Genomic DNA, 20,933 nt, shown 5'->3' on the forward strand with positions numbered 1-20,933 from the left:
ATATAATCAGTAAGATATATGAACGAATAACTTGATTTTTTACAAATGAAGGATGAGCACACCTTGCTTTTCATCTTATCAACACAAACAAGCCTTAAAAATACACTCTGGACCACCCCTTTAAGCATTTTGGAATATGAGACAGTTGTTGAGTCTTTTATTCCAGTATGTTTTTATACTTCCAACTGAAATGGATTATCGAGTAGGAGCATCATTAGCTCAGTAAGAGGGGTGTGATTAAGGATATTGAGTCTGAAACCATCAAACTGACCTCCACAGAAAAGGATCGCCACTTCACTGGTGTAAGCAAATGGACAGATTTTGAATTAAAGGTTAAAGATTAAAGAATAACATTGTAGATTTTACTTTACATACTTTAACAGTGTAATACCACACCCATGTCACTATGAAATTTTGTCAATTCAATTAAATTTAATTCAATTAAGTTAAATTCAATTCAATTCAAGTTTACGTGTATAGCTCTTTTTACAACAATTATCATTCCAAAGCAGCTTCACAAAAAGTGCCCATCATTACATTATTATCAAAATTAGAAAAGTAAAAGAGTTGCGTAAAGGGTTGGTAGCATGTAAACACAGTTAATCTGCAGTTATGTACAGTATTTAGTCCTTGTAAACCACATAAATCATAACACACACATACACTTTTACATAAGGATTTAATCGATGTTATTCTGCCATCAACACTGTATATGCAGGCAGATATCTGTATCTATTTCCAGATTTAAGCCAGAAGAGGCCCTGACCCGCTCTGAGGACCCGGAGAAAGTGAAACTGTGTCAGCCCCTTATTGGATTTGTTGTGATAAAGTTAAACAAGCCTTTGCGTAGCCGCACACCGTATCTGCCGAGAAAATCAATCATGCTTTCCATTTGCTGGCAGTAATTTCATTTTGTTTAATCACAAAAACAGGCTCAGCTTGACTTGGCCGACAACACAGCCGCCATCAGAATGCATTAAACTCTCTTATGGGGCTTGCAGACACATCGTCCTGGAAAAGGAAGTGACAAATGCTGGCTTTTTTAAAAAAATAAAAGAATGTCAACCGAGACACTCTCTGCATCTCTGAGAGACATTTCTGCTGGTGAAAGGCAGAAAATGCATTTAATTCTGTTTGCTTGAGACATAAATGGGAGTATTTTGTGTGTCTGTGTGTGTGTGTGTGTGTGTGTGTGTGTGTGTGTGTGTGTGTGTGTTTGCGGCTGGTGTTTCTTTGGAAAACTAATACATTATGATCCATCGTCTGTCAAGCAATCCGAGCCTATCTGTACCTATCTGTAATTTACACGGATGACAGGCCAACTGTTTGCAAGCGTCAAATTGTGAGGCGGCATAAAGAAGCCTGTCTTCCCTCCTCTTTTCCAGTGTCTGTTTAGCACAGAATCATCTACCTGAATGATTGCCCTGATGGAAAAACACCATTTCCAATCTAAACCCCAATGCCGAGGGCTGGGCTTCTGCTCCACACACCAACAACAGCTTTACCCACGATTCGACCCCCAATGTGTCCTTGAAACCTACAGTTATTATAATAAAGCTGCAATATGTTACATTGTTTTTTTTTTTCAGAATTAACTGAATTTTTTATCTGAATAAATCCATCTTGCAAACCGTTTTACTTACTGCTACAGTGCCAAAAGTTACATACTGTAACTTTAAGGAAAAAAAAAGAACTATTACATAATAATAATCCATTACACTCAACTACAGTAAACAAAAAAACAGTAGCTGAAATTGTAACCATCGAAAATGTTGTTACATCTAAATATTCTCTGTAAAAAACTATCAAGTTGATTTATTACTTTGCTTATTTCTGATTTGAACTCTTTCATTTAAAGGCCATTCAGTAAAGTGACACTATTCTGACGCATATTTTTTTTCCCAAGGCATTGATAGATTAGACACCATTGTTTTCTGTTACAGCAAATGCAAATATCTGATTAAAAAACACTACCATTTTAAATCTGCATTAACATCAGAACAATTTCTAGATTTCTGCTTAAAAATGATCATATCAAAAATTATAATAATTAAAGTCATGTAGTATTTTTAAACAGTATTCAGTGTTTACTATATGACAAGATGAGATGTTTGAAAATAACATTGATAATGTTTATTACAAAAAAAAAGATTTTCAGAACATATTTATCAAATTATTTTAAAGGAACTTTTGTTATGTTCAAAAAGTCTGGATATATGAGCAATATCACATGAGTAGCAGTGTAATATGGCTGTATATTGGCACTGGTGGGAGGTGTGCGTTGGCTCGAGGCCACAGGATGAGTGCCTTGGTGTCCCACCAGTGATGATATACAGCCATATCGCATTGCTACAAGTGTGATATTGCATTTATACAACAGTTCGATGGCATAACCGTGTGTATAAAAAAGGAAATCAAACATGTAGAGTCTCAAAAACCCTTACGTATGAGGAACTACTTTCTTCCACCATTCATTCACATCTGCAGCTGACGTCAGAACAGCAGAAACCATTGCTAATTCACCTTTATAAATTAACTAGTTGCAATCTACATTATCGGCTAAAAAAGCCTCAAAAGTACATGATGTTGTCCAACAGCTGCAATCTTTGTCAAACTGTAGAGTGTCTTCTGCTTGTCACTGTATGTGGCCGGAGAAATACACAAGAGTGTAGGGTGAAGAGGCTGTACGAGTGCTGTTGTTGCAGAATATCGCACGACCATCAGTCAATCAGATTCAAGAAGCAGACAGAACTGTTGTATAAATTGATTTAAATAAACACAATAAAATTATATCTAATAAATCTATAATAGGCATATTTGGCGCCTAGAAACTTGGCTAATTGGTGCTTTTTCATAATATTTTAGAGGAAACGGTGATACATTTTTAAGAATCCATGAAGGAAAGCACTTATTTGAAATTAATATCTTCTCTTAACAGAGTTTTACTGTAACTATTAATCAATTAATGCTCTCGCATTGTAATTTCTTACAATATTACATTGAGTTGGTTTAATTCAACAAGGAATGAACCCCACTATAGGGCCACAAGAGAGTCTGCCTTGGCCTTTAGTCCACAGCGATTTGTTTAAAATGGACTCATGACCGAGGCAGCAAATTAACACAAGACTTTCCTGAGATGAAGGAGGATAAGCCCCAGTTACTTCAGCACGAAGAGCTGTACACTTCTGGCACTGGGAATAGCCAGTCAAACAGAGGAGGCTAAACCTTCATTTGGATTGTCAACATTTCCAGAGAGACGTATAGAGGATGATGCTTCCTCAAATAAAGGAGAGAAATTAGTTCCTCTGTTTTTGCAGAGTTCTTCTTTAATTAGAAAGTTAAATATTGGTCTGGGCTCTGGCTCTGTGCCTGGGGGGGATGAGACAGCCTTGATTTATTACCAGCCTTCTAAAGCCTGTGACTCTCTGAGGTGCACAGAACCGCCATACAGAGCTCTGTAGCCATGCCTACTGAAAACCCAATGCCAAAAACACAGTAGAAAATGAATAATAAACAAATCAAATGCTCCCGGTCAATCAAAAAATATCTCGTTAAAATGGATTCATACACTGATGCAACACATGAAAAAACAGCTGGAGTATGACTCAAACACATCCTTATGTTTTTGCATTGCATTTTAAATAGTGAACAAAAATGGAACAAAATTCACAAACAAAAAAAAAAAGAAAGAAATGAAAGGACACCTAAAAAACGTTTAGAGATAGATAGACAGACAGACAGACAGACAGACATACAGATAGAATGGGTGCGTCTTAAAATGCGAGATGCAGCACTCAGGAATACGATTATTTCACATGGCCACCATTTTAAAAAATGAAAGCGAGGCTGCGGTGGGAAGAAACCCGGAAGTATAGGATCAGCACTGTAAACATTGCAACAACATGCTGTGGATTACAAACCACCAGCTTTTGTCGCAATTTCAAAATGCAGATATTGTGTAAACATCATTTTAATAAGTTTCAGTTAAGTTTAATTTAAACAATTAAAAGCATATTAGGCATCAAACAAAATCACAATCTCTTTAAGAGTAATACGCTTAAGAGTCCTTCTAGGCTTCAGTTCATGGCACCAGATAAACACCGTGGGGCCACTTTCCAGCTTCAGCCTATGTAACCCAGTGCACGATAAAACAATGCAGTCCACTGAAGCACACCCTCGTGCTGTCGGTAATAGTGTTGTCATTTAAATGGTCGGTAAATGTTAACATTTAAGCGCCGCTGAGCTTGTTCTTAAACATTGCTGATTTGCCATAGTATTCACCAGTGCTCAACAGAAATGACTGTGATTGGCCATAAAGGTAATCAGTTCACCGCTCTTCATCGAGTGCAAATACAAATACAGGGACACTGGAGCGCTTTAAAGCCGCGAAGATCAGTCGATTGCTCGTTTGTGTTTGCACTCGGTAAACATCGGTGAAGTGCAGTGAACTGATAACCTTCACAGCCAATCACAGTCATTTCTGTTGAGCACTGGTGAATACTATGGTAAATCAGCGGTGTTTAAGAATGTGCTCAACAGCATTTAAACGTTAGCGGGAAATGGACGTTTTTTTTTTTATTTCAGTACCGAAATTCAGTATCTTGACAAGTCTAATATAGTGAAAGAATCAGTTTATTAACTTGAGTTTGATAAATGGCATCTAAAACGTGTTTGGGAAAGATAACGTTAGCTAACTAGTGCCATTTTCCTTAGCTGAAAATGTGGTCTAATATACCTTCTTATTTTCACTATCTATTCAGAACGAACCTTCGGGTCACTCGAAAAGGGGTGAAATTTAAAATTTGTGTCACTTTCTCTTCGCTGATAAGATATACAGCCAGGTACACAACGTTCCTGTGTGACTCCTGGCGATACTTCTGGGTTTCATCCCATCGCAGCCTCAATTTCGCTTTTAAAATGGCTGCCGCATGAAATCAGTCTTTGTTAAAACTTAAAATTCTTTTAACATGACACACCGTCTTAAAAACGAGGTGCTTATCATGACATAAGATTCGAGTTTAGCGGTTACGATTGCCAATTAACCATGTGTTAATATAGAAAAAAACTTTAGAACTTTAAAAGGCATTGCATGACAAGTCTTTAAAACCTTTCCACATGCAATCGTACAACTGCACATACATCTGTATCAGCTTTGCTACTTGACCCTCCAGTGTATCCATGTTGCTAATTGGTGTTGTTGTGTAGGATGTTGTTCTCCTGTTTGACCTCCATAGATATGAGATACAAATGAAACGCAGAGTTACAGGACTACCCCCCCCCCCTCACCCTCAATGATTGCGTAATTATACAGAACAATTGTAGCTCAAAGGTGTTTAAAAGCCAAAACGAACTTTGATAAGCCATTTAGAACTGCAGAAATTACTCAAAACAAACTTTGTTTTGGCCAGATTTTGTTCAAAATGCCATCATTTCAGTTCGTTGTACCCTCTTCACTAAAAAGATACACCAAATAGATGTCAATAACATGTGACAACTTGAGAATGAGAATGTGTAGCACATTCGGATGGCAGGGTAGACAGAAATTACTCTGAACAACATGAAAGCATGGGCCCATCCTGGCTTGTATCAATGGTTCAGTGTAATGGTGTTGGGATATTTTCTTGGCACAATCTGAGCCCCTTAAATCCAAAATGATCATCATTTAAATGTTACAGCCAACCTAAGTGCCATTGCTGTCCATGTCCATCCCTTTATGACCACAGTGTACCCATCTTCCATCAGAACAACAGCCGCATACTGTACATGAATTTAATTTGATGTTTTTTAAAAATGCTTATTTATATTGGCATCAACGTGAACAGCTCAGAGTTATCACCTTGTTATCATATTACATTAATTCTTATTTGTTATCTGATTTTGATGGTCTTGCACAGCTGTGCTCCTCAGCTCCAGTAGAGGGCTGTAGCTCTTATGGGAATCCCAATCTTTGAGTGGCTCTGAGATATCCAGCATTCCCTGCTGTGCCGCTAGGTCCATGAAAGCCTGTATGCAGGTGTGCCAGCTGTCACCTGTGCACCTCCAATCCCCCCTCCCTCCCATCCAGAGCCCCAAACCCTACCCTCCCACCCTCCCCCTGCTAAATGAATTCATCAGCCTTCATTACGCCCCACGTTCTCAGGTAATTGGGAGTGTGCCGTACATTGATGAATGATTACAGAGGACTGGGTGCATATTCATCATCGGGCTAAAATGTTCTTACGGACCAATAATGAGCCTCCAGCAGTGGCCAGGGCTGTGGTATTACATTTTCCATGATTCAGGCGCAACTGAAAGCCTCTGAATGTAGAAATAAGAACCTGTGGACCAGTGATCGCTTTTTAGAAGATGCATGTAAGAATGTAAGGAACAAAATAATGGAAATAAGTGCACGACTGCTTGTCGATTTGTTATTAGTCTCTCTCTCAGGCTGAACAGCTGTGGATGGTTCCCTCCTCTCTCATTTTCCTCCACTATACGTCTCACTCGATGAGTTGGCTGATAATGTCCCATATGTCCAATGATAAATTTTGTAATTTGGAGATTATAATGATGGGGGATGCATGGGTTCACACTGGACCAGAATGACTCCAGAGACATTGCTGAACAATTCACCTGCAAGCTCCTGGACTGCTGGGTCAATATTAAGTATACATATAGTATTCAGAATGATGATTACATACATACATACAAATATGTTGATTCTGGGGATTTAATATGCAGATACTGTATGTTTATGATAATAAAATAGTTTAAAATCGCTAAGATTTTTTGAAGTGTGTCTTTTTTTCTCGTAACGTTTTCTTGATTGCGCCAAAATACAGCAAAATAATGTTATTTAGAAATGTGAGACATTGTTACATTTCAAAATAAATTTTTAAACATATAGTTTTATTTTCAGAAGTTTTTACGTCTATCTTTAGTTTAGCGGGGTCTTAAGAAATCATAAAAGTTATGATGATTTGATGTTTATATAACATTTCTTAGTATTGTCAATGTTTTTAATATATTATTATTATATAATTATATGATTATTATTATAGAAAACTTTAAAATAGCATTCATTTGAAGCAGATTTTCTTTCTTTCTTTCTTTCTTTCTTTCTTTCTAGTATTACTATTTTAGTACCACACTTAACTGAGCTAAACTGATCTGAACTTAAACTCTGATAACTGGAATGACTCTGTTTTAATTTACTATAATCTTCTATGAGAAGGTGCTTTGACACAATCTACATTGTAAAAGCGCAATAGAAATAAAGGTGAATTGAATTGAAATGAATAGTAGCTTTAGCAAACCAATCCACCCTTGCTAATGAAAATAATTTATTTTAAAACAAAAATCTCACTGTAATAATCAAGTTAACAGGTTTGATAGGTATGATAAAAGATCATCTCGAGGGTGAACAATCCCTTGAACTTCTGAAAATTCTGTTTCATGTATACTAAACAATTCACAAATTAAGTATTATTGCAGTAAAGGGACAGTTCACGCAAAAATGAAAATCCTGACATCATTTCCTGCCATCATTTATTCTTCAAAAACTATTTAAATGTCTCTTCTGCTGAACACAAAAAATATTTAGAAAAATGCATGTGGCCTACATTCATTAGCCCCTTTCACACATACAGACCTTTCCGGAAAATTACCTGCAATTTTCCAAAAAGGTATCGGGCCCTATCATACACCCGGTGCAATGCGGTGCGACGCAATCGTTGTTTGCTAGTTTCAGCTTGGCGCAAGGGTCGTTTTGACATTTACGCCAAGCTGTTTAAATAGCAAATGCATTTGCGCTTTAAATATCAAGGATATATATAGAATATAATAAGGATATATATAGGATATAATAAGGATATATATAAGATATAAATACAAAGGATTAAAATATTACAAAAAAATATTATTTTCTAGCCTATAAATATAAAAACCATACTTTCATGCCTTCTTCATCTCGGGTGGCTTTTTCAGTTTATTCATGACAATTTGCTTTTGTGTAATGTTATCATTATTAGCAGTATTATTTATTATATGCATATTTATATTTGTTTTATTAAAAACAAGCTTAGATTTACCCACCTGTCAGGTTTTAGACCATATGGGGCATAGCATGTCTATTTGGATATAACTCAGATTTTTGACCACACTTCGTCATTACTGTTCATCTATTCGCTTGTAGGAAATTAGAACTAAATTTAGAAATAGTTTTGAAACAAATCTTTGTGCTTAACAAACGAAATTAATTATGTATAGGCTAATAGATGTTTGTGCGTACAACACGTTTCCCTATCCACGAGAGTGAAAGTGAATAATAAGGAGCCTCATCTCTCATTCTCACGCAGTAGATGCTCTATTTAACTGTTTTCTCTCTAGTGAAGTGTTCAGTTTTTCCACTTACAAAGTCCGCCACGTAAATAGCAAATGCACCATGGCACGACGCAACTGACTCTTAAACATAATGGGAGATGAGATTCTGATTGGTTTATTCGTAGAACACACCTATAACTCATTAAGAGAATAAGCTTAACCCTGTAAGACCATGCGCCACTGTGCAAAGCAGATTTTTCCGTCCTTAAAATAGCAAAAGTACATTCTGACACACCCTTAATGCATTTGCGCCCTGCGCTTTGCACTTTGCGCATGGATCGTCAAAATAGAGCCCAGAGTGTGTGAACAGGCCCTATTTGAAAATATCGTTAAAATTGTTTCGGGAATTTTCTGGAAAGAGAAGTTGTAACATTACCAGTAATTTGCTGGAATGCTGCGCTGTGTCAATAAAGAAGGATTGCCGCAGAAGGATTGAGCGCATTCACATTTAGAACGTGCTGACGTGAGACGTCTACTCCAGCCAATCCGAATATTCAGACGCACTTACATCCATGCTGATTATAAAAATAATAGCCTTTAAATATTTTTCTAGACACATTTACCTATTAGATGTTAGTCAGATAACGTTACTATGTTCCTTCTTAATGCCAACTGTGTAAAAAATGATCGATAAAATGCTTATGATAAACCACTATTTGTTTACCTTTAAGCTCTGCTTCAGTTGCTTGACGTGTGTGCACGTGGAGGAGTGCTCCGGTGAGCGCCAGCACATACACAAATTGTGCACATCTCGACATGCGAAAGGGTTACTCCATATAATTGTAAAGTAATCAAATGTGTAAACATTTAGCTGCCATTTAAGGTTAAGCCTTTGGATGTTTCTGGGACAAAGCAGCTGCATGAATGCAATTAACAAAATCCCAACCACTTCTACATTTACAAATACAAGAGCAGCCATTTAGACGTCTTTTCTGGGTAATAACCAATGTTTTTTTTTTCTCTGAAAAATTCCAGAACGTTCTTCCCTGTGTGAACAGTACCTTTTTGAATGCACCGGTAAAGTCGTTCTGGAAATTCTCCAGATATTAACTGGTATCACTGTGTAAAAAGGGGCGATTGACTTCCTACTCAATGGGCAAGCAGAATTAATAGCAAAATATCATCTTTTGATAAAAAGAAAATTAAATCATAAAAATGTAAAACCACATGAGGGAGAATAAATGATAAGGTAATTTTCATTACTAGATGAACTATCCCTTTAACTGAACACCATATGCAAAAGCCTTACATGATCCTTCATGTTGATGCATCTTAATATACATCTTAATATAACATATTTTGGAAGTCATTCACATTTGTACGTCCAGTAATCTAATTTGTCTCAAACCGAACCAGATGTTAATATCAGACAGAAAAAAGGAAAATATTTGCACACTAGCACAACTGTCTGTAGACATCTGGACCTCATGCACTAGCAGAAAAAGAGAGAAAACTCGCCATCTCCCACCATTATCTCCACCAAAAAAATAAATGGGAAATTAATTATGTTGACTGCAGCTCCAGCAAAAAACATCCAGGATGTCATTCATTACACAATCCACAATGTGTGCTACAGTCGGGACACTCGCAATGAGAGAGAGAGAGAGAGAGAGAAAACATGACAAATGCGAAAGGAACCATATGCAAATGAGTGAATCTTAATTAAGGCAGCCAAATTATTGAATGCATGAATAATCTATCTGGGTCTGACACAACAGGGCCTCATGTTCTGCACCTCACCTGATGGCACAATCACACTCAACACTTGTTTCCCGGCTCACATAATTGATTTCACATTCATAAAAACACCAAATAAAATAATTGTTGTTCTGTTGAGTTTGTTATTAACCTTTGTGCGATGTGCATCCCACTTCTGCATCCTCTTTATGCACGACATGCCCCTTCATCTGCCCTTGTTTTTATTTCCAACTCCCCGTTCTCTGCTTTCTTTCACAGCACATTCTCAGACTCTGTTCCAAATCAAGAGATATTACTACTGGCTGCATAGGCTTCCTAAATGAAGCACAGCAGACTCAGTCAACCACACAAATAGCATCTCCACTACTTCCATGCTATATCGTAAAACAGTATGTGAGTTTAGTAGTATGTTCAAATAAATATTAGTGCTGATTCCAAACATCCCCTTTTCAGTGAACATCAGCTGTTACATCAGGAAAACGACTGAGAATGTCAATGTGTAAAAACAATAGATTGAAGCTTTCGTTTGTTCCTACCTCGATAAAACTGTAGAACTCTACCAAAAACCTGTAGTACATTAGCACCTGACTGTGTTCTGTGCTTTATATTTCATATTTATATATGGTCTTATTTTGTAAACAATGTGTTCTTAATTGTTTTGTTGGTTTTATTTATTTTATTGTCTGCTTAGAGCAACATTGTAGCACCTTTTTGCCCAAGACAAACCTCCTCTCGGGGACAAAAAAAAGTTTATCCTATCCTCTCATAGCATACATAGAATGGTAGCTCAAAAGTTCAATGAAGGTAGATCAATGAAGTGAGTTATACTTTTTATTTTATTTTATTTTACAGCGTTTTTGCTAAAATCTTGATATGCGAAACTAATGTTTGGAAGAGAAACAAGAAGAAAAGAAAAAGACAATCTTACCAAACCCAAACTTGTGAAAGACTGATGTGTAGTATAAAAACATGAATTAATACATTTATTTTTTTAATACTTTAATTGAATGAAATGAATTAAACCTATTTTTATTTTAAAAACCTCTAAATGCCATCTGAAATATTCTCCTAAAATGGGCATTTTTTCTCATCCTCCTATGTTTATGTTCAGTTAATTCAATTTAAAGGCAATGAAAAGAAGTTATTAAAGTAAAATTACCGAGCCTACACAGAGGAGTCAGTGAAATATGCAAATTTTAGAAGAAAATGTCAAATGTCTTTAAGAGGTTTTTCTTAATTTGATCTCTTTATTTATAAATATGTGTCTAATGATGTGTAAAATACTGGACAGAGTAAAAAGCACACAAGCAGTGTCACCATTTCATTTAATCTGCGAGACAATTAAGCATTTATATGATGAATAATTAGCTTAAATTGAATGCAATGCTACGTAATTATTTTTATTGTTATTGACGTTCATTTATTCTATTAATTTGTCTTGATGAGTGAAAACACTGGTTGTGAAGCTTGTATTTTAGAACAGACTGGAGATCATCAGGAGACTAATTAATTTTTAACTGTATATGTTTTAGGCTTATCGGTCATTGATTTGCATTTTATGAAACATCAAAATTGTAAATAGAGTACCACTTTTTAATATTCAGAGAACCCCTTTTAATATTTTTAAAATTGTGATTAAAGTGTGGCTTAAGAAAAATCAAACATTTAATCACTGATTTGGTTGAATTTTATTGACCATGACAGATTGTATGTATGTTTTGTAAGTGTGTATTGTAGTATTTTCTAATTTAATATTGTTCATTTTGTTACAACATCCTGCCCAGGGACTACAGATGTAAATTAGCTTTATAGCTAACTCTGACACAACATGCCATGTTGTACATTGTCCCTGTATTTATAGAAATGAAACAAAAACTAAATAAAACAAACAAACAAACAAATAAATAAATAAATAAATAAATAAATAAATAAATAAATAAATAAATAAACAAATAAATAAATAAAATACCTTTATGGCCTTAGTGTTTGTAAACTAACGGCAAATTTGAATTTTGTGGTGAACCTTGCCTTTAAGAGATGAAAGATCACCCCAAAATTGAAATGAACTATTTCTGTTAATAATTACTCTTCCAATCCCCCAAGACTTTCATTCATCTTAGGAACCATAAATGAAGATATTTTAGATTGAATACATGAGCTTCCTCATTTTCCATAGACAGCAACAGTCCTGAAATGTTCAAAACAATCCATATGACTTCAGTGGTTCAACTGTAACCATATGAAGCTCCAAGAAGACTTTTGTCTGGCAAAAAATAAATAAAAAAATAAAAAAATTGATGGATGAATTACTTTGTTTGACTATATCTTTTCTCCTGCGTGTTACTGTATTTACTATGGGCAATAAAATGCACAAAAAATATGCAACATAATCTGTTGGCAAAAAAAGGTGTTTTTAGTTTTTTGCGCACAAAAGTGTTCTTGAAGTCACATGTAAAGTTTTGATGTTTTTAGTTCCTTTTCTGGACTGAACTACCCATTTTGGGACCGTTGTTGTATATTGCCTCATTATACTACCAGTGACATTGTAGCTGACTGTTGCTCTGGGTGGCAACCTGCTGCAAACGCAGGTCTGTGTAGGTCTACAGCATGGAGAATACAACCGGCCTCTGAGCAAGCTGAGAGAGGATTATGTGAGCTCTACTGTTACTCCTATTGGCTGTCGCTCAAAAAAGTCGCTCTTCATTTGCATAAAGTTGAAGGATTCTCAACTTTGTCATGTCGCTCGACATGCCCATCTGGTCACCAATGGTTGCTGTCGCTTGCGTAGACGGAGGTCACCAGAAGTTTCAGAGCGGTTGCTTGTCGTTTTGCCACTGCAAGTCCCTCATAGTGTGAATGAGTCTTATGGAGGATGAGAGAGCTATCTTATTTAACCTAAAACAGGGGTGTCAAACTCCTGGAGGGCCACAGCTCTGCACAGTTTGGTTCCAACCCTTATCACACACACCTGATCAAGACCTAGAACTAAACTGTGTAGAGCAGCAGCCCTACAGGAAGTGAGTTCGACCATACCTGTCAACATTCGGATGTGGAAATAAGGTATATGGCCACCGTAATAAAGGACAATCCCAAAATTACTAAATATGTTCTTCTGGAGCTGTTTCATTGTAAATAAACAGTAAATGGTCGATAATATCTTTTATTATTATTATTCTACAATAGAAAAAATACATAGCATACATTAGCAGCAAATACATTAGCAAACAGTTCAGCTTATTAAATTTAATAGCTATTATAAAGAAATACAATCAAGTTATCAAATCTCATTAATCTTTTCTTCAGTGTATAACTTACACATTCTGATTAAAGAGCAACGCATGAATCTCATTTACTTGGATTTTTCGTTTGATTACATTAAATAACAGAGTGTCACTTTAAAAATGCACAGATCTAACATTATAATGAAAGCATTCGATTGCTTTCATAACTGTTTATGCTCATTTAAGACAAAATTAGTTGTGTTTAAAAAAAACCACCAAGATCGACATCTTTAGATGTTATTATTATTATTAATGATGTGTATATGTCTGTTCAAACCATTCAAACACGCACCCAAAACCCAGACTTTCCCTCCGCTTCAAATCACGTGTACAGAATCTGTTTAGGAAACAGCGTCTATTTATCACTATGGAGCACGGCAGCTGACAGTCACGCACCGCTACATGACTGTTTTGAGGATTGCATAGGAAGCGCGACGACATCTGAAATGAAAAGAAAAGGGAATCCCGCCGTTTTTATATTTATTTCAAAGTGTTTTCATGCCTAAATAAAACGAAAGCGCAGAACACTCACAATTAAGAGCAAGGGGCGGCCCCTGGTGATTCGGCGGTATGAGTTGCGTATAAGGAGGATCGGCTCCTTAGTGTTTATTGCCAGAAGGACTGAAAATACAGGAGAAATACAGGAAAATACCTTTACGGGATGATAGTGGGATTGAATTGTAAATTACGGGAGAATCCTGAAAAAAATGGGAGGGTTGACAGGTATGGAGTTTGACACCCCTGATCTAAAATATCTTAATTTGTGCTCTAAAGATGAACAAAACTCTCAGCATTGGAATAACATGAAAACGAGTAATTAATAACAGACTTTTCATTCTGGGGTGAACTAACCCTTAAAATAATGTGGCTTCTTAAAGGCAGCTCACCAGATTCTAAAAACCCATCATTTAGAGTATTTCTCCCTGTTAGAGAAAGGTATGTTCATCTAGCTTAAAGCTCCGAGCAGTCTGAATCTGTTTTTCCCCCCACAAGAAACTGCAGAGAAAATAACTCTCTCTCAACTTGCCATCTTTCGATCTCTCTGCCAGCGCAGTTAGACTGCCTGGGATTTGGCAGGGAGCGCGAACTGAATAAACCTGATGCGATGTTAACCGCAATTTACAAACACACTCAACCTCTCCCATGAACCCTCACTTAAATTCAGCATAAGCCTCCGAGAACTTGGCTGACAGCAGGAGCCACCAATGAAGATCACAGCAATTATTGATGCAACGCAGAGAAATCCAAACAGTTCTGTGGGTTAATTCTGAATGAGTTTAGGGAGAATCTGAAAGAGAGCTGCGTTGTTGTCTCAGCGCTTTAAAGATGTATGCTTTGGAAGATCTTCAGAAAAATCAACCGAGGTCTTTGAGTTCAACAGAAATGCCCAGAGCGGTGTGTATAATGGGTGTTTGGTTTGAATGGTGAGAGAAGAACAGAATGGATCTGAATGGGTCAGTAGGGAGAGGATGACGCAAAGTAGCTGAGTTCGTAATGGCGCTGCAATCTCAGCCACATCAAGGACAAAGCACGGCCCCGTGGAGATGCGTGTTTGAGGCTGTAGACGTCTGGAGTTAGAGAGCGACGGGTGCGCAGGGAGTGTGTGCGCAGGAAGGGCTTGATGAAGCCACAGCGGATTTGATCCACACTTCGCTCGCTGTGAGGAAAGGATGCAGCAGATGCAGTTGCAGTCTCTAGAGGTGATGCATTAAAAGCTGAGAAAGAAACTCTGGAAAAAAAACGAAAACTCTGGAGAGGCCAAACACTGAGATTTTTGTTTTTCTTTTGTTTTTTTGGAGGAATGTATGCACTTTCAGACACCTTGGTCAGGTATGTGGAGTAGGGCAACAGATGTCAATTGATTGAAAATATATGTGGATCAATTATTAACCCATGAAAATCCCTCATCAGGATATCACAGTATTATGGGAATTGAAAACTGAATGGAAAATAAAATTACACTTAAAGAGCCCCTATTATACATTTAATAGGGCCATATTTTGTTTGTAATGTCTAATATGCATGCAAGGTCAAAAAACACTTTCATGGTCTTATAATATGCATTTATTTTACCTAATTATCCCAGCGACTCCCATATGATTCCACAATCGTTTCCACAATTCCACAGGACTCCACAATCGTTCAGCGATTCATTTGTTCCCAAACCCCTCCTTAGCACGAAGCTAATCTGCGCTGATTGGTCTGATGACAGCCTGTTGCGATTGGTCGACACTGACAGCGTTCAGCGCGAGACAGAGTGAAATGCCCAGCACAGCTTATCAACAATATAGAAGTAGTAAGAGAGCGTACACGCTTCATATTAGTGAAAGGTGTGGATTTTGACTGCCAGTGGGTGAATGTAAATAAAGACGATGGACTTGAAAATACAGACGACTATTTTATTGAGCAAAAACTCCAAGAACTGGAGAGGAGATCGACACGAGTCTCCTAGCCTGTCACACTCTACCTGATCTTTTTTTCACACACACACACGCACACACGCTCACACAAACACACACACACACACACATACCTCCTCAGAGGACACAACACCAAAATAAAAGTCCTTAACAGAAACATTCAAAAACAGAATACACAGAATGCATATTAAAGAAACAACTTCACATTAGTTACTAACACCATAGTACACAGTACCCGGTTCTCACCAGTGTTATCAGGGCTGGTGCGTCCTTTGAGACAGTGGATGGCAGAATAGTAAGGGCGGCATCCGCGAACCCCCAGTCCTCACTTTCATCTTCGACACCCACCCCCTCCTTCCCGCTCCTTACTTTCATCCACAAACCGGTCACTTTCTTTTTCACTTTCGGGTTGAGGGCGGCGTGATCGCTGTTCGCCTAGGGCGCCAGTTCAGCTTGCTCCGGCCCTGAGTGTTATTTAGACACCTTACCCCGAACCTAACCCCCCGGTCTCCCGGATTTTCAGGGACAGATGTTGGCAGGTATGTGTGTGCAGCTAAACACCAGCATATTGCTCATGCACATTCAGTAATAATCCACACAATGGCAAAAGCTGAACTATTTTGAAACTTGACTGCTGCAAGTGTGTAAGAACAGCTGACGTTGGTCATAGCAACGGGTGTGGAACGCGAGCTCACAAACGCGTTTAAATCCGTAAACAAAGCGGCACCCGTGGCATTTTCAATGTGGCTTTAGATGGGATATGAGAATGTAAAGAGTTAACCTGATATAGTGCAAGCGGTTACAAGTTACAAAACACAATTAAATACATAATTTGCAAGCTAGAGAAAACAAGGAGGCAACCATTTTAATCGCACTTACTTACACTTGTGAAATGGAGGAAGAAACGGATCCATGATGCACTGATCCACGTACTGACATAGTCTCTTACATCAATAGTCTTTTCTAATCCTTCCGTTAACAAACGGTCGACGAATGCCCCGTTGTAAGCATATAGATTCCAGAAGCACTCGAACTGCACAAGGCTAGGCTATAATGTTGAGGTATTTTTGCAAAAATAAACCTCAACCACTGACTCTTCACAGTTTCATCTTTGGGTAGAGAAAATAACACTAACTTTCCCTCACACTTTCAATAATATCCAGCTGAACACAGCGTTGATTCAACCGGCGTCTGCTACAGTGTGTCTAGCCTCTTTTTCTTTGCTACTGTGCTTGTGGGTGGGGCCGCAGGTTTTAATTGTCCCAGATTTGCGCGCACAACAACTGGGCGGGGCTTAAGTTTTGTATCCACGTCACGCCAAAATGGCTAAAGACTCGTTATCGAGATGAATTATATGAAGTACTAGGAGTCGACTCTTTTATAAATGAATCAATAGTTTTAAACACTGTGCACTTTCAGATGAGAAAATGACAGCTGTTTACTGTTTGATGACCGAAATGGCCTTAAACACCTCAGATTGACATTGTAACCCCAATATCGTAAAGACATTGCATTTTGTTTGGAAATGAAAATCAGGTTTACATCAGAACCCAACGGCCGACGTCAATGTCCAACATCCAACTTTGAATAAACCAAATATCAACGTCTAATGATGTTACAGCTTAACATTGTGTGGGCGTATGATGTTTATCAGATGTTGGAATTTGGTCACTTTACAACACAACCTAAAATCAACCAAATATCAACATCATTTGACGACTTTTTTGGACATCAAAATAAGGTTGGTCTTTAGATGCTTGGTAGACATTGAATTTTAAACATCACAACCTAAATCTAACTTAATATTAACATCTTATGATGTTGTGTGCCTGATGGGCAATAACTAAATGCACTACAGAATGTTACGTTTACACACATCCACAAATTACATGTAAATGCATCAGCTTTTTACAGCGTAATACTCACTAATCTTGAGTACTCTTAAGTAATATTTACAACAGATACTTTTTCTCCACTTGCACTACATTTTAGGCAAGTAATGGTACTTAAGTTTGATTTTCTTTCCACCACTGAATACTAGAAAATGTTTAACAGACGCAAACAATAAATTCCTAAATAAATAAATTCCTACAGAATATTATGTTTTAATAAAAAAGTGATTTGTTATAATAATAATAATAATAATAATAATAATAATAATAATAATAATAATAATAATAATAATTATTATTATTATTATTATTATTATTATTATTATTATTATTATTATTATTATTATTAATAATAAATCAAACTATTAAAATAAAACATACATTAAATATTAAATAATATTAAATAAATATTTTGAGAACTTTTAATTATGGCTATTTTAAAAAAATTGAACCATCATAATTTTAGTAGAAAACATAGGGAAGACATTTTTTATAACATGTCTGCCACATACTGTTTTCAAATGCACATTATTAGTGACCCAGAGCAGATTCAAATATGTAATGTGAATCAAACCACTACACAAAAAACACCCCACAAGCTATTTGCATTTATAGCAGAAATCAAATGAAAACCTTGTCTGGTAGTTACAGATCTGGGATGAGAATTTGTGTTTTTTTTTGTCTGGTTTCTGTGGGATAATCTATAGATAAAGTAATTCATTTATACATACACTTGGATGTCCAGCATGATCCTCTTGTCTTCCTCAACATGGATGCCCCAGATGCAGTCCTGACCCTTATCATAGGCCTCAGGCCAGTTTGGAGACAAAACCATCCCAGCTGAATCTGTGATCTCACCACTGCAAACAGCTGCAATACAAACAAACACAGAGGAAAACAGAGGTCACCAATAAAAACAAATCTACCCCTCTTTAAAAGACATACTTATGATCTAAATAATACATACAGTTCAAGTCAGAATCATTAGCCCCCCTGAATTATTAGCCCCCCTGTTTATTTTGTTTTACCCCATTATCTGTTTAACGGAGAGAAGATTTCTAAACATAATAGTTTTAATAACTCATTTCTAATAACTGATTTATTTTATCTTTGTCATGATGACAGTAAATATTTGACTAGATATTTTTCAAGACACTTCTTTACAGCTTAAGGTGACATTTAAAGGCTTAACTAGGTTAATTAGGTTAACTAGGCAGGATAGGGTAATTAGGCAAGTTATTGTATAACAATGGTTTGTTCTGTAAACTATCGAAAAAAATATTAAAGGAGCTCATAATATCGACCATAAAATGTTTTTAAAAATTAATAAAAATAATAAAACAAATTAGAATTTCTTTAGAAGAAAAAATATTATCTGACATACTGTGAAAATTTCCTTGCTCTGTTGAACATCATTTGGCAAATATTAAAAAAATTTAAAATCAAAGTCTTCAACCATATGCAATAGATATGTTTTAATGAATGTTTTTAAGTCTCAGTTTAACATTTGTATTAATACACTGTCAAAAAAATCTTGCTCCCCTAAATTTTAGAGTTGAATCAAATGAACTTTTCTAGTCATCTCAACTTACATCGATTAAACTGACTAAAAATATTAAGTTAAACTGTGCATGACATAAAAAAATGTAGTTGAAACCTGATTAACTTTTCAAAATAAGTTAAAGCAACATAAAATGTGGCGATGCAGTGGCGCAGTAGGTAGTGCTGTTGCCTCACAACAAGAAGGTCGCTGGTTCGAGCCTCGCCTGGGTCAGTTGGTGTTTCTGTGTGGAGTTTGTATGTTCTCCCTGCATTCACGTGGGTTTCCTCCGGGTCCTCCGGTTTCCCCCACAGTCCAAAGACATGCGGTACAGGTGAATTGGGTAGGCTAAATTGTCCGTAGTGAATGAGTGATGTGTGTGGATGTTTCCCAGAGATGGGTTGCAGCTGGAAGGGCATCCGCTGCGTAAAAACATGCTGGATAAGTTGGCAGTTCATTCCGCTGTGGAGACGCCGGATTAATAAAGGGACTAAGCCAAAAAGAAAATGAATGAATGAATGAACATAAAATGTTTGTTGTTGACTTTGTCATTACAATTTTTACAGTGTATTAGTATCATTTGAAAAAAAATGTCATAACAATTATTTAATTATTTAAATTTAATAGTATGAATCTTAACTTTTATTTATTCAGCTTTGCTTATTTTTGTCTTCATATGTGTTGTTTTCGTTTTATTATGGTTTTAAATACCTTTATTTGTGTTTTCTTTATGTAATCTGTAAAAAAGTTTCATATATATTTACTTTAGTAATACTCTGACCACTTGATGACTTAAAGGTACAATTTTGTCTTTCTTTAGCAAATGCATCGTAAATTGTTGTTATTTCAATAACTTTTTTAGCTTTGTTTATTAATTAATTTATTATATTAATGAATTTTTTTCATATCATTAGCTTTTTTTAATACATCTACATACATTTTATTTTATTAAAGCAAACTGTAGTGTATTTTCAGTATATTTACTTTAGTCATATTTTTGCAACTTCCTGACTTAAAATTACAATTTATTTGTTTTTGAAAATTTGCAGTCCGTTATTTGTTATATTAATAGATTTTAGTGTTTTATGTGTTTTTCCAGGTTATCAGCTATTTTAATACCTCTTTATCATTTTATAATTGCAAACTGTAGTATATTTCCAGTATGTTTACTTTAGCAATATTTTATTGGCAACTTGTTGAATTAAAATGACCATTTAGCATCTTTCAGCAAATTTGCTGTACGTTTTTGTCATTGGAATAGCCTTTGTCCTTTAAAAAGATTCTAAATTTGTTACACGGGAGACTAGTAGGTCAGGATCTGGATTAATCCCACCGCTGGAGTGTAAGTAGAAAATTCAGGTCAGATTAATAAACAACTCTTGCTTTTCCGTTTTCATTTCCTCCTTTTCACTCCATCACTACACTGGCTTAGCTGGACGTAAGCACATTTTCAAATGGAAAAGCTGTTGTCTTGACCCTCTGCTAGAGCCAGTACGATTAAATCCTTTCAATCCAAACTCTATTGTGTAGCTGGAGAAATGCACTTGAGCAGGAGGTCAGATAAGATGCACCCATGTGTGTGTGTGTGTGTGAGAGTTGGATTCAAGGTTTTTTCTCATTCTTGTGCTCCTGCTTCTGGCCTCCATGGCTTAATGCTTTTAGTGGTGCTTTAGGCTTGTGTCTGTGGCTAAGAGTGTCTGAAACTCATCCAGGTGATACAGGATGTAGTGGATTACATAGA

General features: G+C 36.4%; 1 protein-coding gene across 1 annotated transcript in view; it reads right to left on the reverse strand.

Annotated features, from left to right (window-relative positions):
• sez6b (seizure related 6 homolog b) overlaps positions 1 to 20,933 on the reverse strand; it is a 320,673-nt gene that overhangs the window by 24,817 nt on the left and 274,923 nt on the right. Inside the window, exon 9 of the mRNA XM_056474148.1 lies at positions 18,384 to 18,522. Within this exon, the coding sequence (XP_056330123.1) occupies positions 18,384 to 18,522 (139 nt within the window). The remainder of the gene's footprint in view (positions 1 to 18,383; positions 18,523 to 20,933) is intronic.

This window comes from Danio aesculapii, chromosome 15, assembly GCF_903798145.1.
Source record: "Danio aesculapii chromosome 15, fDanAes4.1, whole genome shotgun sequence".
Taxonomy (NCBI): domain Eukaryota; kingdom Metazoa; phylum Chordata; class Actinopteri; order Cypriniformes; family Danionidae; genus Danio; species Danio aesculapii.